The sequence below is a fragment of the Triticum aestivum genome, chromosome 5D (assembly GCF_018294505.1).
Source record: "Triticum aestivum cultivar Chinese Spring chromosome 5D, IWGSC CS RefSeq v2.1, whole genome shotgun sequence".
In the NCBI taxonomy this organism is placed as follows: domain Eukaryota; kingdom Viridiplantae; phylum Streptophyta; class Magnoliopsida; order Poales; family Poaceae; genus Triticum; species Triticum aestivum.
In genome coordinates, this window is record NC_057808.1 from 502,736,006 (window position 1) to 502,752,103 (window position 16,098).

Sequence of the window (16,098 nt, forward strand, 5' to 3'; positions counted from 1 at the left end):
CCAGCTACATGACCACGCCGGAAAATGTCATTGTTCACCGGAGCACCCCGTGCCCCCGGCCGGAAATCTCCGGCGAACTCGCACAAAGGCAGCATCCTGACCAGTCCCTGATCACCGGCTAATTTCTCCCAGAATACTCAACCAAATCACACAAACTCAATCTCGTTACAAAGTCATGGTCCGTGCCTACACGATGCAAAAATTTACAGTCGAATTGGTCGGTCTGATCGAGCGATATTTGATCGGAAATCGAGAGGAGAAGCACACTCTGGAGGTCCGGAGGCTGGTTCCTGAGCCGGGGAGGGCCAACCAGGGGGGAAGCAATCCGCGGCATCGGATGGGGCGCGTGGAGGACCGTTGGATGGGAGCAGATCGGGCGGGCCAGGTTTGCTGACGGCCGCTTAGGGGGGCGATCCGCGGCAACGCCCCCTCGACCAATCAGCGCGCGGCATTCGGGCCTCCCCCGTCTTCCCGACGTCTCCCACTATTTAACCACCGCTTGCTCCGCCACGACCTCCTCACCCACCACCGCGCCTCAGCTCACGCATCTCTCTCGGCTCCGGCAAGCAAGCACCAGCGCTCTCCTCTCCCCTCGCTTCCTCGCTGCAATGTCGACCGACGTGGCCGCCGATGTCCCGGCCCCTGAGGTGGAGGTGGCCGCCGACCCCGTCGTGGAGACCACGGCCGAGGCCGCCGCCGGCGACGCGAAGCCGGCCAAGGAGACCAAGGCCAAGGCGGCCAAGGCCAAGAAGCCCTCCGCCCCGAGGAAGCCCCGCGCCACCCCCGCCCACCCGACCTACGCCGAGGTAAACCCCGAGTCCTTCGCCGAATCTAGCCCCATTCTCGTTGTATCTCGTTTGAATTGCTCTCTGTTCGTTCGTGTTTGCGCTTGATCTGATGGTGTTTGCGTTTGCGCAGATGGTGTCGGAGGCCATCACCGCCCTGAAGGAGCGGACGGGGTCGAGCCAGTACGCCATCGCCAAGTTCGTCGAGGACAAGCACAAGGCGCACCTCCCGGCCAACTTCCGCAAGATTCTGTCGGTGCAGCTCAAGAAGCTGGTCGCCTCCGGCAAGCTGACCAAGGTCAAGGCCTCGTACAAGCTGTCGGCCGCCGCGGCCAAGCCCAAGCCGGCGGCGAAGAAGAAGCCCGCGGCGAAGAAGAAGGCGCCAGCCAAGAAGACCGCCACCAAGACCAAGGCCAAGGCGCCCGCCAAGAAGGCCGCCGCGAAGCCCAAGGCCAAGGCGCCCGCCAAGCCCAAGGCCGCCGCGAAGCCCAAGGCCGCCGCGAAGCCCAAGGCCAAGGCCGCCGCGAAGCCCAAGGCTGCCGCCAAGCCCAAGGGCCGCCCCGCCAAGGCTGCCAAGACCTCGGCCAAGGACGCGCCAGGGAAGAAGGCCCCTGCCGCCGCGGCGCCCAAGAAGGCCGCCGCCAGGAAGCCGCCCACCAAGAGATCCACGCCGGTGAAGAAGGCCGCGCCCGCCAAGAAGGCTGCGCCGGCGAAGAAGGCCCCGGCCGCCAAGAAGGCCAAGAAGTAGATCCTTGGAGGGAGATCCTAGGGCTTGGCGATAGTTTTCCAGTAGCAGTTTTTCCTGTTCTGTGCTGTTAGTCGAGATGTCCGGGCTGTGTCGGGGGTGCTAGGCTGTAAATTTGAAATCTGGGTTGGGGTGCACTGGTGATCCTGTGCACCCCTTTGTGTGTGTTGTGAGAAACGGTGGCGACGATCGCGTTGTAGCAAGCTTATGTATTTGTGTAACTGAATTGGGTAATTGAATCTTCATTTTAGCAACATCCTTCTGAAACTTGTCACAGTTTACATTGATTCCTTTGCCCAAATATTGGTGCTGCACAATTGAAATTCTAGTGTTCTCTGTTAGTGATTTCGGTATGATACTGCAAATCTTGTGCTGTTTCGGTGAACATGGAATCCATTTGAGATCTGAAATTTACTTGGGTTTGTGTTTGATGGCAAATGCCAAGCAAATCTCGTGTCCAACGTCTAGTAGGTGGCTTTATGAGCTGTAAATAAAATGAAGAGGCTGTTGTATTCTTCTCTGTACATGGCAGGTGCGGCCGTCGGTTAGTACACCAGCCGCATGTGATTTTTCCAGGATAGGTTAGGAATGGACGGTAGTTCAGAATGAAAGGCGGGCTTGAAAAGCTCGAGATCGACGAATGTTTTCAGCTATGGCGGGAGGTGCGTTTGGGGATGCTGCGCCAGAAGTACAGGGGCTGCTGCGCCAGAAGATTCGCAGTAACCGTCGGCTCCGGTGACCTGTCAGGTTAGCAGGACGTTCTTCTCGGTGATGCCTGCAGTGTTACCGTTTCACAGCTTCAACTCACCATCACTACGCTACGCATTCTCACACCAATGTCACCATGGTGCTGTGAGTGAGAGCGAGAAGAAGCTTGCAGCATGTGAATGTGCAGCAAGCGTGTGTGGGGATGTACCACCGGAGTGGCTAAACGTGAGGACCTATGAATGATCAAACATCCAGAGGGTGTGGCATGATGCACAAAATTGGCCCGGCGCCTAAAATATTGAGTCACATGCTTAAAAAGGTAAACCATCGAATTCATATTCGAAAGAATTATTTTGTGATATATAACTTATATCACATTGTCAAATTGACAATCTACATCGGGCTTTACAATCCGAGAGGGAGGGGCGAACGAGTAAGCGGGTATCACAACATATGCATAGATGGCATCGATTATTTACCCCCACCCCATAGTAAAACCACGGGACAAACCCCTGGATGATCACAATAGTTGCAACACGTTGTTAAGGTAACTGATGTGATTCACTATCTATTATAGGCGGTTTGACAAGCTCACTGAGCCGTATCGAAAGGTTGAGGAAAGAAGGAGAAGAGAGACACCAGAGAGTGTAGCCCCCATCGTACTCCTAAGTGCTAGGGCAGAGAGACCACTGATTAAGTAGTGCTTTCCTTCCTCGGCCTTGAACCCATTATGGCCCCACTGACTCTGGGGTTGGGCTTCCTCACCATGGTAGTCTTGGGCCTGATCACCCTTCGTTTCATGCTGTCGCTTGGAGTAGATGCCGTGTCGGGTTTGTTTGGAGCAACAGGGGAAGTAGAGGTAGAATCATAGAAGTGTCGCCAACAATGCCCTCTCCTTGAAATCCGGCTTGTCCCCAAGCTGGAGCTTCAAGGTGGCCTTGACGTAGCCGACGAGGTCCTCCCGTATCACCTTGTCCGCCGTGGAGTAAGACCAGTGGACGAGAACTCGTCCAACTGGCTTGTGATTGGTCTTTTTGTTGCGCCGATCAAGGGTTTGCAGTGGTGCCTAGGCTGGAGCTCTTGGGAAGCGTCGATGAAGATCATCAATGTCTTCCTAGGTGGAGGCGCCCTCGGTTTCCCTAGTTCAAGTGGCGAGGCCATGGCACACCATTTTGTTGGCAGATTTGCGCCAACGATACACAACACTTCCAGGGGTACCTGAAACTCAGGTTCGTTAGTGGGGAGAGGACTCACTAGCTGGTCGACGCGAAGATGCGCTTTCTTGCGCTGCAATACATCGAACACATGATGAACAAGCGAACCACCGGTAGATGAAGCATGTAAGCCACTACCCCAACTCTAGCTATGACCATGAACGACTGGAAGAACTTGAATGCGAGCTTGTGGCACGCACACTTGGTGACCAATAATTGGTTGTAAGGCTGCAGCTCCAGGTACACCTTGTTGGAAAGGTCTCTCTTAGTGATGTTTATCTGCATGGTCCTTCATCCTTTGTTGTGCTCTATGCAAGTGTTGCTTGACCAGCTTGTCAACACCTGTCTTTCTTCCATCCATGCCCTCACACCCATAGGTTGGCAAACATCGACCAAAGCTAGTCCTTGTCATCAGGCTATCTGCCATTGCCAGAGTAGATTCCTGCAGATCCCTCGATAGGGTATCCCGACGAGGTGAGTAGATAAGAGGGGAAACAGGAGACCATGTCAAATATCGAGAAGATATGTCTAGATTGGGGTAGGGGGGAGGGGGGGGGGTAAATAGACATTTAGTAAGGCAAATGTGCAAAACAATTTCTTGGAATTTAGGCAGATTTTAGCACAAGTTAAATGGGAATCAATACTTCCTACACATGCATATCTAGAGATGAAGCAGCAGAAAGAGAACAACATGTAAGTGCAAGGAAGTAAAGAGAGGTAGAGATCGGAAGATCAAATGCAATGAAGACACAATGATTTTTGGCGTGGTTCTGATAGGTGGTGCTATTGTATGTCCACGTTGATGGAGACTTGAACCCACAAAGGGTAATGGCTGCGCAAGTCCACAGCGGGCTCCACCCACGAAGGGTCCACGAAGAAGCAACCTTGTCTATGCCATCATGGCTTACGTCTACAAAGTACTAGCCTCACTCGAGGTAGATCTTCATGAAGTAGGTGATCTCCTTGCCCTTATAAACTCTTGGTTCAACTCCACACAATTTGGAGGCTCACAAGTGACATCTAACCAATCTAGAATACACCACTCTCCAAAAGGTAATACATGTTGTTGTTGATGATGAACTCCTTGCTCTTGTGCTACAAAAGATAGTCTCCTCAACACTCAATCACTCTCACAAAGATTTGACATGGTGGTGGGAGAAGGATTGGAGTGGAGAGCAACTTGAGGGGGCTAGAAATCAAGGATCAAATGGTTGCGGTGGAATCCCTTGATCTCAACACAAGTGTAGGTGGTTCTGTCTCAGAAAATGGATATGGGAAGTGGTGGCTTCGTCCTGGCTGCTCTCTCTGAGAGTAGGTGGAGTAGGTGGGGGTATATATAACCTTCACAAAAAATCTAACAATTACACACCTTTATGCACAACTTGGAGGGACCGGGTGTAAAACTCGGTGATACCGATTAGTGCAAAAGATTTGAACTTTAGACGTTTCGATGGGACCGATTTGAGATGACCTCAGCACTATCAGGATTTTGGTAATTCTAAAATGAAGTTAATGGGTTACAGAAAGTTTGCCAGTGCACTTCGATGGAACTGAATGCCATCTTGGTGAGACTGAGTTTCTGGGTTTAGGCAGAGGCTCTGTCAAATGTATCTCGATGGGTCCGAGTGTATGTGTATCGGTGGGACCAAGATGAACTTTAGGGTTTTGGACATATTGGAATGTGAGGGCGTGGCTGAGGGTTTTGGAGGAATATCTTCAAGCACTTGAGCAAATGACTCATGATCAAAACCTCATCCCCTTTTAATAGTATTAGCTTTCCTATGGACTCAATGTGATCATTGATTACTTTTTTTGATCGTGAACAGCAGGAAAGGCTCCTACTGTGTAATTATATTAATAAGATAAAAGAGCACTGTACAAAGTGGAGTATTTACATGGGAGGTGGGGGGGGGAGGACTTGACCACTTTGGGCCAAGTGGGGGGAGCAGTTATACAAAAGTAGTGGTCTAGTGTAAGGAGTTTACAAAATTGAGCACAAAAGGCCTATGGACCTCTTTGACCCTATGTTGGAGGAGCTGAAAATCTTTCTTGAATATGTCTAGCCAGGACCAGAAGGAAGAGTCAATTGCTCTGAAGTGTTTATTGTTCCTTTCCTTCCATATGCTCCACGCTGCCACAGTGAATTTTTCAAACAACATCGGTGTAGGGTGGTTATTTTTCTGATCTTCAATAGCTTGCATCCGGCCAGAGAATGGTTCCCAGTTTATGTCCAGGGCATGCCAGCAATGTTTACTGAAAGAGCAAGTGAAAATCATGTGCTCAACCGTCTCTTCAATGTTAAGCCCACAAAGGAGGCAATTATGATCGTCGCCTATATTGTAATGACGTCTCTTGAGCATATTCCGGGTATTGAGCCTCTCGTTGAACAGTAACCATGCAAAAACCTTCAGCTTCATTGTGCATTTGGATTTCCAAAGCCACCAAAAGACTTGATGAGATTGAATCTCCCTGAAGAAGAACTGGTAATAGTCCGTGGATTTGAAAGTGGTTTTGCCCAAACATAGTGCCATACGTCCGAAGTTGCAGCCATTGGTTGGAGGGAGGACGCGATCGTTTGCATGTGTCTGACCTCATCATGAGCCTAGGGAGAGAGTGGTGGATGAAAGGCCGCTCCTAGCGATGTGATCCCCAAGAAATCCTTTACGGAGACATCCTCATTAGTTGCATGCGAGAAAGCATGTGGGTGCGGCTCCAAGAGTAATTGATCAGTCCATAGATCTTTCCAGAAGAGGGTTGTGGTTTCACACACAATGTTGATGTGAGAGATCCCACGAAAATGGTTGGTTAGCTTGAGCATGTCATGCCACCAGAAGGATCCCACTGGATCCATGGCGTGTGAAATTTTCTGGTTATAATAAGAATCCCAGGTAAGTTGGACCCAGGGATATCCAACTTGTTGTAGAATTTGTGCAAGAACTTCATGAGGAGGGCTTCATTCTGGATCCTGAGGTTTAGCACTCCGAGGCCTCCCTTGTTTTTGGGTTTACATACCATGTCCCATGCAGCCAAAGAGTTGCATTTGTCACCTTGGTCTGTCTTTTTGACCCAAAGGCATCTTCTTCTGATTTTGTCCAGCATTTCAATGAGTTTTGGAGGGAACTTGAGCGTGCACATTGCATATATGAGCAGAGAGGTAACCGTTGTGTTGACTAAAGTAAGTTTCACTGTGTACGACATAAGTGAGAGCGTGGAGGACAGGTTCCTTTCGATGGAGCTGACAAGTGGCATAAAATCTTGCATTGTGGGACGGGAAGTGCCCAGGGGGAGGCCAAGATAGGTAAAAGGCATAGAGCCAATCGAGCATCCAAAACTCGTAGCAATGTTGGTGGCCAGCTCCAAATCCAAGTTGATGGGTATGAGCGTTGACTTGTGGAAATTGATTTTCAGACTGATGGATTGGGCATAGTCAGACAATATGTTTTTAATGATTGCAGCTTGTCTAGGGCAGGCGGGCATGAGTAAAAGCGTGTCGTCGACGTACTGGATGATTGGGTAGTCCATATTCCCGTTGGAGGGAAATGGCAGCTCAATTAGACCTCTCCTGTAGGCATCGTTGATGGCTGATTGGAGGAGATCCGTCGCCATATCAAAGATGAGAGGGGAGAGTGGGTCCCCTTGACAAACACCTCTGCGGCAGTGGAATTGTTGGCCTGGGACTCCATTAAGCAAAATAGAAGATCGCCCAGCAGAAAAAATTGATTGAATCCACGATAACCATTTGTCATTAAACCCCATGTGTTTCATAATGTTGATCATTGAATCGTGTTCAATCGTGTCAAAGGCTTTTGCAAAATTCAAATTTAGGAGGATTATTTTCCGCTTGGAGGCTTGGCACTGATGGATGTATTGGAATGTCCAGGCAAGGCAGTCTTGGATTGATCTCCCTCGAACGAAGCCATATTGGTTGCAATGTATAATTCTTAGGATAACTTTTTGCAGACGGTTGGCAAGGAGCTTAGTAATGAGTTTGAGGCAACAGTTGAGTAATGTGATCAGACAGTAATCATTGACCATGGAGGGGGACCCTACTTTTGGACTGAGGGTTATTAGCCCATCATTTATGCTTTGGAGGTTAAGATCCTCTGCATGGAATTGAGCGCAAAGTGTATAGAAATCCTCCTTGATAATTGGCCAGCAAGCCTTGATAAATAAGCCGCTGAAACCGTCCGGCCCCGATGCACGGTCGGCATGCATTTCTTTAATGAACGAATCAATTTCCTCGTTTGTGAATGGTAGCGTGAGGTGGTCAAGATTCTCTGTCGGTCGAATCAGTGATGGTAGATCAAACTTCATCTGTGTAGGATTGAAAGTACCAAGTCTTTCGGTATAAGCTTGGAAAAGAAGGGCTTCTTTACCCGTATGATCTTCCACCGTCAGCCCATCCAGAGTTTGAAGGATAGTGATGTTGTTTTTCCTGTATCTTTCTGTTACAACGGCTTGGAAGAATTTAGTATTCTCATCTCCGAATTTAACCCAACGAATGGTGCATCGCTTTTTCCAATATTGCTTCTAATAATCCAGCAGTCTCAGAAGATGATTCTTGATGATCTTGCGAAAGTTGGATTCAGGGATAGTGAGAGGTCTTCTATTCTCAAGATCATCCAATTCGGTCAAGGTGTTGTTGGTATTCTCAATAGCCACCGTTAACCGAGAAATATTCTTGCTCCACGCTTTTAATTCTTGCCGCAAAAGCTTAAACTTGCGACAAAGGATCGTGGCAGCATTTGTTGGGTTGATAGGTCGATCCCATACTTTTTTGACCACGTCCATAAAGCCGGGGTGTAACAACAAATATGATTCAAATCTGAAAAGTTTGGTACGTTGTATTTTTGTTTCAATGCTTACCACACAAGGAGTATGATCCGAGACCGGTTTACAAAGTGGTTTAACTGGCGTGTTGGGGTACACATGTGTCCAATGGAGCTAAGTAAAGAACCAATCAAGTTGTTCAAGTAATGGGTCTTGTTGCATGTTGCTCCAGGTGTAAAGTCATCCCTTAAGTGGCAGCTCAATTAAATTGTGTTTGCGGATGATGTCATTAAAAGTAGACATGTCATTAAAGTCTCCTCCGGGCTTATTGCGGTTCTCTGGACCACGAATGTAGTTAAAGTCGCCAAGGAACAGACAATCATGTCCGTTTGGATGTCCATATCATACACCCAATTGGTAAAATCAACCCTGGCAGGACCCGTGCATGGGCCATAAATATTATATAAGGTCCAGGATTGTGCAGAGAGTGTACTGGTAAATTTGATGCCCAAAACGAAATCCTCAGAAACAGACACATCACCAGAGAAAACCGAGCTATTCCAGATGGTAAGCAAGCCACCTGAAGCACCTCTAGATGGGACATAAGCAAAATTGTCAAACCTCCTAGGGCAACAAGTTTAAATAAAAGCAAGGTCGATAACAGGTTTCTTAGTTTCCTGCAGACAAACGATAGCACAACCACTAACAAAGATTGCATTAGACAAGGCTAGAAGTTTTTTATTTGAATTTAACCCACGAATATTCTAGCAAAGAACATTCCAATTGCGCAAAAGTGGCATAGGACAGACGCCAAGTTACTCCGAGGAGGAAGATTCTTCCCCCATGCCGATGGTCTGATCTTCAGAAGCTTTAGTGGCCGGTAGAGCAGCTTCAGTCAGCTCCTGAGGTGGGACATCGCATCGATTGATAGCAATGTCCTGCATGATGCGAAGTGGAGTAGGCAGCGGCGCTTGATCTGCTACAGATGTTGAGGAGCTCGGGACCGCTGATGGAATCTGTCTTGGTTTGACCTTGGAGGTAGGAGCACGAATGTCAGTAATTTGAGGCACTCTGAAGCCATCATAGCGAGTGGATCGGGTTCTGCGGCAAACTTCAATGGTCACCAGAGGCACTTGATATTTAGAGCGGCGCGGGCGTGCAGGAGATGGGCCAGGGGCAGTGGGTAACACCTGGGCCAAGCCCAAATCAGAGGAATCTTCAGTATGCTGAACCAGGGGTTGTGGCCCAACGTTTGAATTGTCACTTGTCGCCAGAGCCTGCATTTCCTCCTGCAGAAGAGAGCTGTCAACCTCACCGAGGGAAGCAAGGGAAGGCAGGACATCAGTTGCAGCATCATTTATAGTGGAATCAACATGAGAGTTCTCCACACTAGTGACTTGATTGAGCGCAATATCTTCAAACACAAATTCAGAAATCCGGACAGCAGATGGCCTGGGTGTTTCATTCAGAACACAAGGAGAAAAACACACCATAATGGCAGCCTCTTCATTGTCAACTCGAAAGCTTGTGTATGGAGATGCCACTTGCAAGTCCAAAGGAGGCAAACCATAACCAGATCTCCACGGGCCATAGGCAGCCACCACACTCATAATAGACCTTGAGAGGTAAGCAGTGAAGGTGTGGCGTGGTATCACATCATTGACAAGCACGTTGGTGAGTTCATTACCTTGGACAAAGATGCTCACATACAGATTAACAGCAGAAACCGCAACATCGACATAAATAACTTCTTGTCTAGTGGGAGCAACAAAAAGAGTAGTAGCAGGGAGGGCAAGAGCTTGAGAAGACCCATGTGTGCTAGCAGTTGAGCTAGAATCCCATGCAGAGTTGAGGCTGTCAGTCACATTGTCTTCAGGTAAGATGCCATCTTGAACTCTTAGACCTTGAGCTGCCAGTCAGGACTGAAAATTAACCAGGGCAGTAGGCATTTGTGGAACTTGCTGTGCGGGCCAAGCATCCCATTGAGCAGGATGAGGATCATCTTGTTGGGCTGCATTGTGCGGGCCATGATCATTTCCAATCCCATTCTGAAGAAGCCAATTCTGCAGCTACTATTGATACAGTTGTTCTGCCGTGAGTCCCTCACCAAACATGGGATGGGGGATGCCATTCGCCAGAGGCGGCTCCTCATCCGCTGTGGGCACTTCAGGGTCATGTGCGTTCCAATCTGCACCCCTCAAAATGAACACCGCAACAGTCCAGCAGGCTCTATCTCCACCGAGATGACGAACAACGATACTTTTGGGGATCAGCCGCATGTGAATCACCCTGACCTTGATCAGCACCACTCGACGATCAATGTTCGGATTATTCCAGGAAACCAGTCTACCATAATCATCTACAGAGCGCTGAAGATAAAAGTCTTTCTGATAGTCATCTGGAAAACCAATATACATCAGCCAAACCTCTGGCCCATAAGTAGTGTTGCGCATGTTAAGAGCAGCATTGTGTCTAACAAATGTGTCGGTGGAAACGACACCTATGGGATCACGGGGAATCCCTTCTACGGTCGGCGGGCGCAGGGCTCTGGAAAGAGCGGGTTTAAGAGATCAACACGGGAAATTTATCCAGGTCTGGGCTGCAAGTGATGCGTAATACCCTACTCCTACTGGCTTGTGTTTATCTCGTGTTCTTGGACTAGCTACAAAGCGCGCAGGGTCCAAAAAGTCCGAATCCTCTCTCAGTATGCCGCGGGCTTCCTTTTATAGTCAAAGGGGCTGCCAGAGTGGCACACAGGAGGTGAAAAGTTGTACAGTAGTCAAGTTTATCTCTGGCACCATAGGACAAAATGCATTAAATGCGCTACTTAGGTGTCCTCTTACTTTATCGGGTACGATAACGAAGCCCGTCCCGCCCGTCGCCGCTTCGCCTTTCTCCCACACGCGTCCAGGCCAACGAGGCATGCAACACCATGTAGGCTGGCAGGCTGCTGAGTGTGGCACCCCGGCTCAGAGCGACCGGTTTACCCTGCATTGCCAGCCCAGAGATCATGTCTTCTGGCAACACACAACATATTGGTACAGAAAACAACCGCTTTATTAATGCTAGCGGAACAGAGTTCATATTACAACAGTGGTCGAGGCCAAGCGGCACACTCGGTGTGGCGGAACAATATGTACATTATTTAGTGAACATAAAAGGGCCTCGACTCGAACAACTACGTGGCAGCGGAATAACGTCGTAGCGGAAGCTCCATATCACAGGGACACTGACGTGGACATGATCTAGACTCGAACAGCGCTCCTTTCCAACGAGACTTTCCTGAAATCTGGCATGACACGCCAGGTCAGTGCATTGAATGTACTTGCAAGCTCACAACAAGCATAATCATAATGACAAACAATATCATGATATTTAACCAATTATTAATAATGCAACCTTATATGTCAACATGCTGTGATCAAGCCCGAACGTCCCTTAGGACAGCTTACCAACTGTGACCATCTCTGGACCACAAACACACCACCATAGTGGTCTTTCTCAAGAACAACTCATGATCCTTACGGCGATCACAACCACGACCATCATTTGGTCCCAAATACCTCGATGGCCTTTCTGCCATCCATTGACAATGCAAAGTTCATAGCTTAGTGTGCAATTTTTATTAAACGTTGACTCATGGTGGGACCTAGTACGAGGTGTCCGTAACCGTGGACTCGGCTATCGATAGATTATACACTCAGCAGAGGTAGCACACTGTACCCACACCACGGAACCCATGGCCTCGCATTCCCATTCGGGTGGACCAATGACATTCTGACAAAACCCCTCCATTGCCACAACACTCTCCCGGCCACTCCGACCCAAATCCCCAACGGGCTGGTCCTGGGTGGCCCCGTGTCTACCAAAGACACCCCGACCACCCTCGTGGTCAAAACACTCCCACTCGGGGACTCGGTACCATAATCTCATCAACGAGCACACAAGATTATGTGTGCTTACCGGGCCAGGGCAAGCACGACATAATCTTCCCTAGATGGAGGCACCGACCAGAGGCCGTGTCAATGGACCGAATCAAGGCCTCCCACAAGGCAAATGTGGTTGCACTGGAAAGAAACTCGATTCAGTGGCACCATGACCCAGTCAACGGTATATTCAAGTTGAATTATATTCAGGATTAATCTCTAAACTAAAAATGACCGGTGTCATAGCATGCCATGAAATGCAAAACAACACATGCATCACATATTGATAAAAATGACCGACGTCATCAATATGCACACCAAGCATAAACTTCAACAACTCATATTACTCTACTTGCTCAAAATGACTCACAACTTAACCAAAATATTTTGCAACAAGTTTTATTAATTTCCTACGCAAGAAAGTAACTCCGATAAATCTTTCATATGCTTGACCAAAAGATATCATTATCAACAACTATTAATTTCTTTATCACTAAGTTGGGTTCAAACATTCTGTAAGACAAGTATATGATTAAACAAGTATTTAACAAAATATTTTCTAACAAAGTTTTATCAATTTAAGAATGCAAACACAAAGCTTTACATAATTACTAACATGCATAACAAAATTATTTCTGACATCACCTCAAATAAATTTTAACTTCCTTTACTAGTCTCAACTATTCTGTAAATCAAGCATAACAACTGACCAATACTTAACAGAATATAAATAATTCAATAATTATTTACATGCATGGGTTAATCATTTCATTTAAGTGAGAAAATCACAAATATTGAAATGGCATCATAAAAATGTTGCTGTGGCTTGCCTTAGTACAGATGAGGTTCACAAGCCTCCTGGTGATCCTCAAGACAAGCCTCACCTTCTGAAAATAATTTTAAACACAAAAAGAGAATATCAAGAACACTTCTGAAATTCACCAGAAATTCTAAACAGCTCAGAAAAATCTTACCTTTGGTGAGCTGTTAGATTTCCTTTCAAAGAACACAATGCAAAAAGAATCATCTCATTTGGACTTATGGTTAAAAAGTTAAAATTGTTTGAAGCTCTCTGGAATATAAATGAATTTGAATAAAAAGAAACAGCTGGGGGGGGGGGGGCGGGTGACGTCGAAGGCGTAAAGCCCAGGGGCGCCACCACTCGTACTGTTTCGCACGTGTACTGAGTGGCTGACTAGCGGGCCCCGCTAGTCAGGTGGGGGAAGAGGGAGAGAGAAACAGAGAGGGCCGCGGCTTCGCTGGAGCTCTCGCCGGCGACGAGGGCTCCTTGGCCCAAACGAGAGGGAGGGATGGCAAGAGGAGGTCGAGGCGCACCTACCCGTACCCGTAGCATGGCTAGGGGTGGTCGGACGGCGTCGGAATCTAGCTCGCGAGCGGAGGCAGAACGAGGAGGTCGTCGGAGTTGAGGAAGGCGGCGAGCAGAGGCCGCTCCAGAGGCTCCAAGCGGGCGAGACGGCCTCACCGGAGAGAGGCGGAGGCCCTGGAGGGGTCGCCCAGGCCTGGGAGGGGCTGGAGCTACCGCGGCGACCAGAGGGGATCGCAGGCGAGCTCGAGCTCGGGGACGGCGGCCCGAGGCCTGCCCGGCCGGGCTACGGCTTCCTACTCGACCGTGGAGTGTGTGTGAGTGCTGGAGGATGCTCAAGAAGGCTGGGGGTGGCTCTATTCATAGGCGAGCGGCGAGGGTGCTTCGGGCTCCGCCGGTGGACACCTGTCCATGGCGCCTGGCGACGAGCGGCGTCAGTGAGAGGGGGAGAAGGCGACGGAGGTCACGCGGCCACTGTGGGCGAGCGGGACGAGCACATGATCAAGGGGGTGACGACGAGCACAGTGCGCCCGCACTGTTGGGCTGGCCGGACCTTGCCCGTGCTCGTTGCGGCGAGCTCCGGTGTCGGCGAGTGCCAGGGTGGAGTTAAGGACGTCGAGACGATGATGGTGGCGAGGTTTGGCATGGTTGGGCAGGCGGGGGAAGCAAGCACGCGCGAACAGAGCGTTCGGCGGCACCCAGAGCGCGTCGACACGCATGCCTGGCATCATGGACACGCGTGGTCACCGCGCGAACTCTCTCCTCCGGCCAGCCTTCGTCCAAAAATCATGTCTGGCATGTTGTTCATGGTAGTTTTGAAGTTTACCACGGTTTGGTTTGGATCCAGGTGCAGTAGAGAAGATTTTACAAGCCAGGTAAGTTTCTGGTCAGTAACTTTGTGATGTTACTGTGGTCAAATGGCTGGGAGTTTGGGGCTGTGCTTTGGAGGCTAGTAATAAGTTACTAAGGTAAAGATGCACAAGAAAGTTCATGTCAAATGGAGCAAGTAAAATGGTAGTTGCTGTAGAAACTACCATTTCTGTCCAGAACAAAAAAGATTTTCTGTAGCAAAAATATTCCAAAAAGTGATGAAATATTTTTGCTCAGGGAGGTGCCCTAGGGTCCCTAGAATATTTGTGAATTATCTTAGAATTTTCTGAGCCATAAAAATTAGGGTTGCCTTGAAGCAAACAGATCTGGCTTAGGGTTTTTGAGAGAAAACGATTATTTTTCATTTAAGAAAAATATTCCAAAGGTTATTTTGTGGTGGATCAGAAGTGAAGTGATGGTTTGGGAGAGAAGTGAACACTTGGGTGAAAGCCAAGGATGCCCAAGTGTTTAAGTCCAAATGAAAAGATTCAGAAACTCCAAGTTTCAAAAACTCCAAGTTTCAAAAACTTTCAAATGAAATTTCAAGCAAATAAGAAAGGGCAAAAACCAGGCTGTCACAAACCTCCCCCAGTTAGAATGAATCTCGTCCTCGAGATTCGGTTGCTTGGGAAAACCACTCTGGATACTGACTCTTAAGGAACTCTTCCTGCTCCCAAGTTGCTTCTGACTCGGTGTGATGCTCCCACTGAACTTTGAAATTTTTTCTGACTTTGCTGCGAGTGACCCTTTCCACTTGATCCAAAATTTTGGACGGTCTTTCTTCATAAGTTAAATTCTTTGCCAATTCTATCTCAGCCGTTGCAGTCCTGTTCTTAGGCGGGGATATGCATCGTCTCAATTGCGAAACATGGAACACATTATGTATTTCTGACAACTCCGGGGGTAGTTCCAGTTGGTATGCAACCGTACCCACTCGAGACATAATTGGGAATGGACCAATGAATCTGGGTGCCAGCTTTCCACGAGTCTGAAATCGCTTAACTCCTTTCATAGGAGTGACTCGGAGGTACACATGTTCTCCGGGTTCAAAACTGAACTGCCGGTGCTTTGCATCATAATAACTCTTCTGACGGGATTTGGCCAATTGCAGTCGGTCTCTGATTTCCCTAACTTGTTTCTCGGCTTCCATCATGAGATCGGTTCCGAAGATATGGCTATCTCCAGCTTGAGACCAATTTAGAGGAGTGCGGCACTTACGACCATATAGAGCTTCATAGGGTGACATCTTTAGACTGGTCTGGAAACTGTTGTTATACGAGAACTCGGCGTATGGCAAGCAATCTTCCCAGTTCGCCCCGTTGGCTAGCACACAGGCTCGCAACATATCTTCGAGTATTTGATTTACTCGCTCTGTCTGACCGTCCGTCTGGGGGTGATAAGCAGTACTATATTTTAGTGCTGTCCCCAAGGCTTGATGGAGGCGGGACCAGAAAGCGGAGGTAAACAAAGAACCTCGGTCGGAAGTGATAGTCCGGGGTACCCCATGCAGACTGACGATTCTGGATACATACAGTTGCGCCAGTTCATTTGCTCTGTATCTGGTGCTGACCGGGATGAAATGAGCAACCTTGGTTAGGGTGTCCACTATAACCCAGATTGCGTCTTTGCCTCGCTGAGTCCTAGGCAATCCGGTGATGAAGTCCATGCAAACATCATCCCATTTCCATTGTGAAACTGGCAGTGGTTGGAGAAGTCCGGCTGGCTTCTGATGCTCTGCTTTCACCTTGTTGCATAT

The 16,098-nt window shown here is 48.6% G+C and overlaps 1 protein-coding gene across 1 annotated transcript; it reads left to right on the plus strand.

Moving 5' to 3' along the window:
* The first annotated feature begins 509 nt into the window (after window positions 1-509).
* Window positions 510-1,784, plus strand: LOC123123232 (histone H1-like). The gene is made up of 2 exons (XM_044543704.1): window positions 510-806; window positions 919-1,784. Exons 1-2 carry the CDS (start codon window positions 609-611, stop codon window positions 1,531-1,533), a joined length of 813 nt encoding a protein of 270 aa, XP_044399639.1. The 5' UTR covers window positions 510-608; the 3' UTR covers window positions 1,534-1,784.
* The last annotated feature ends 14,314 nt before the right edge of the window (window positions 1,785-16,098 follow it).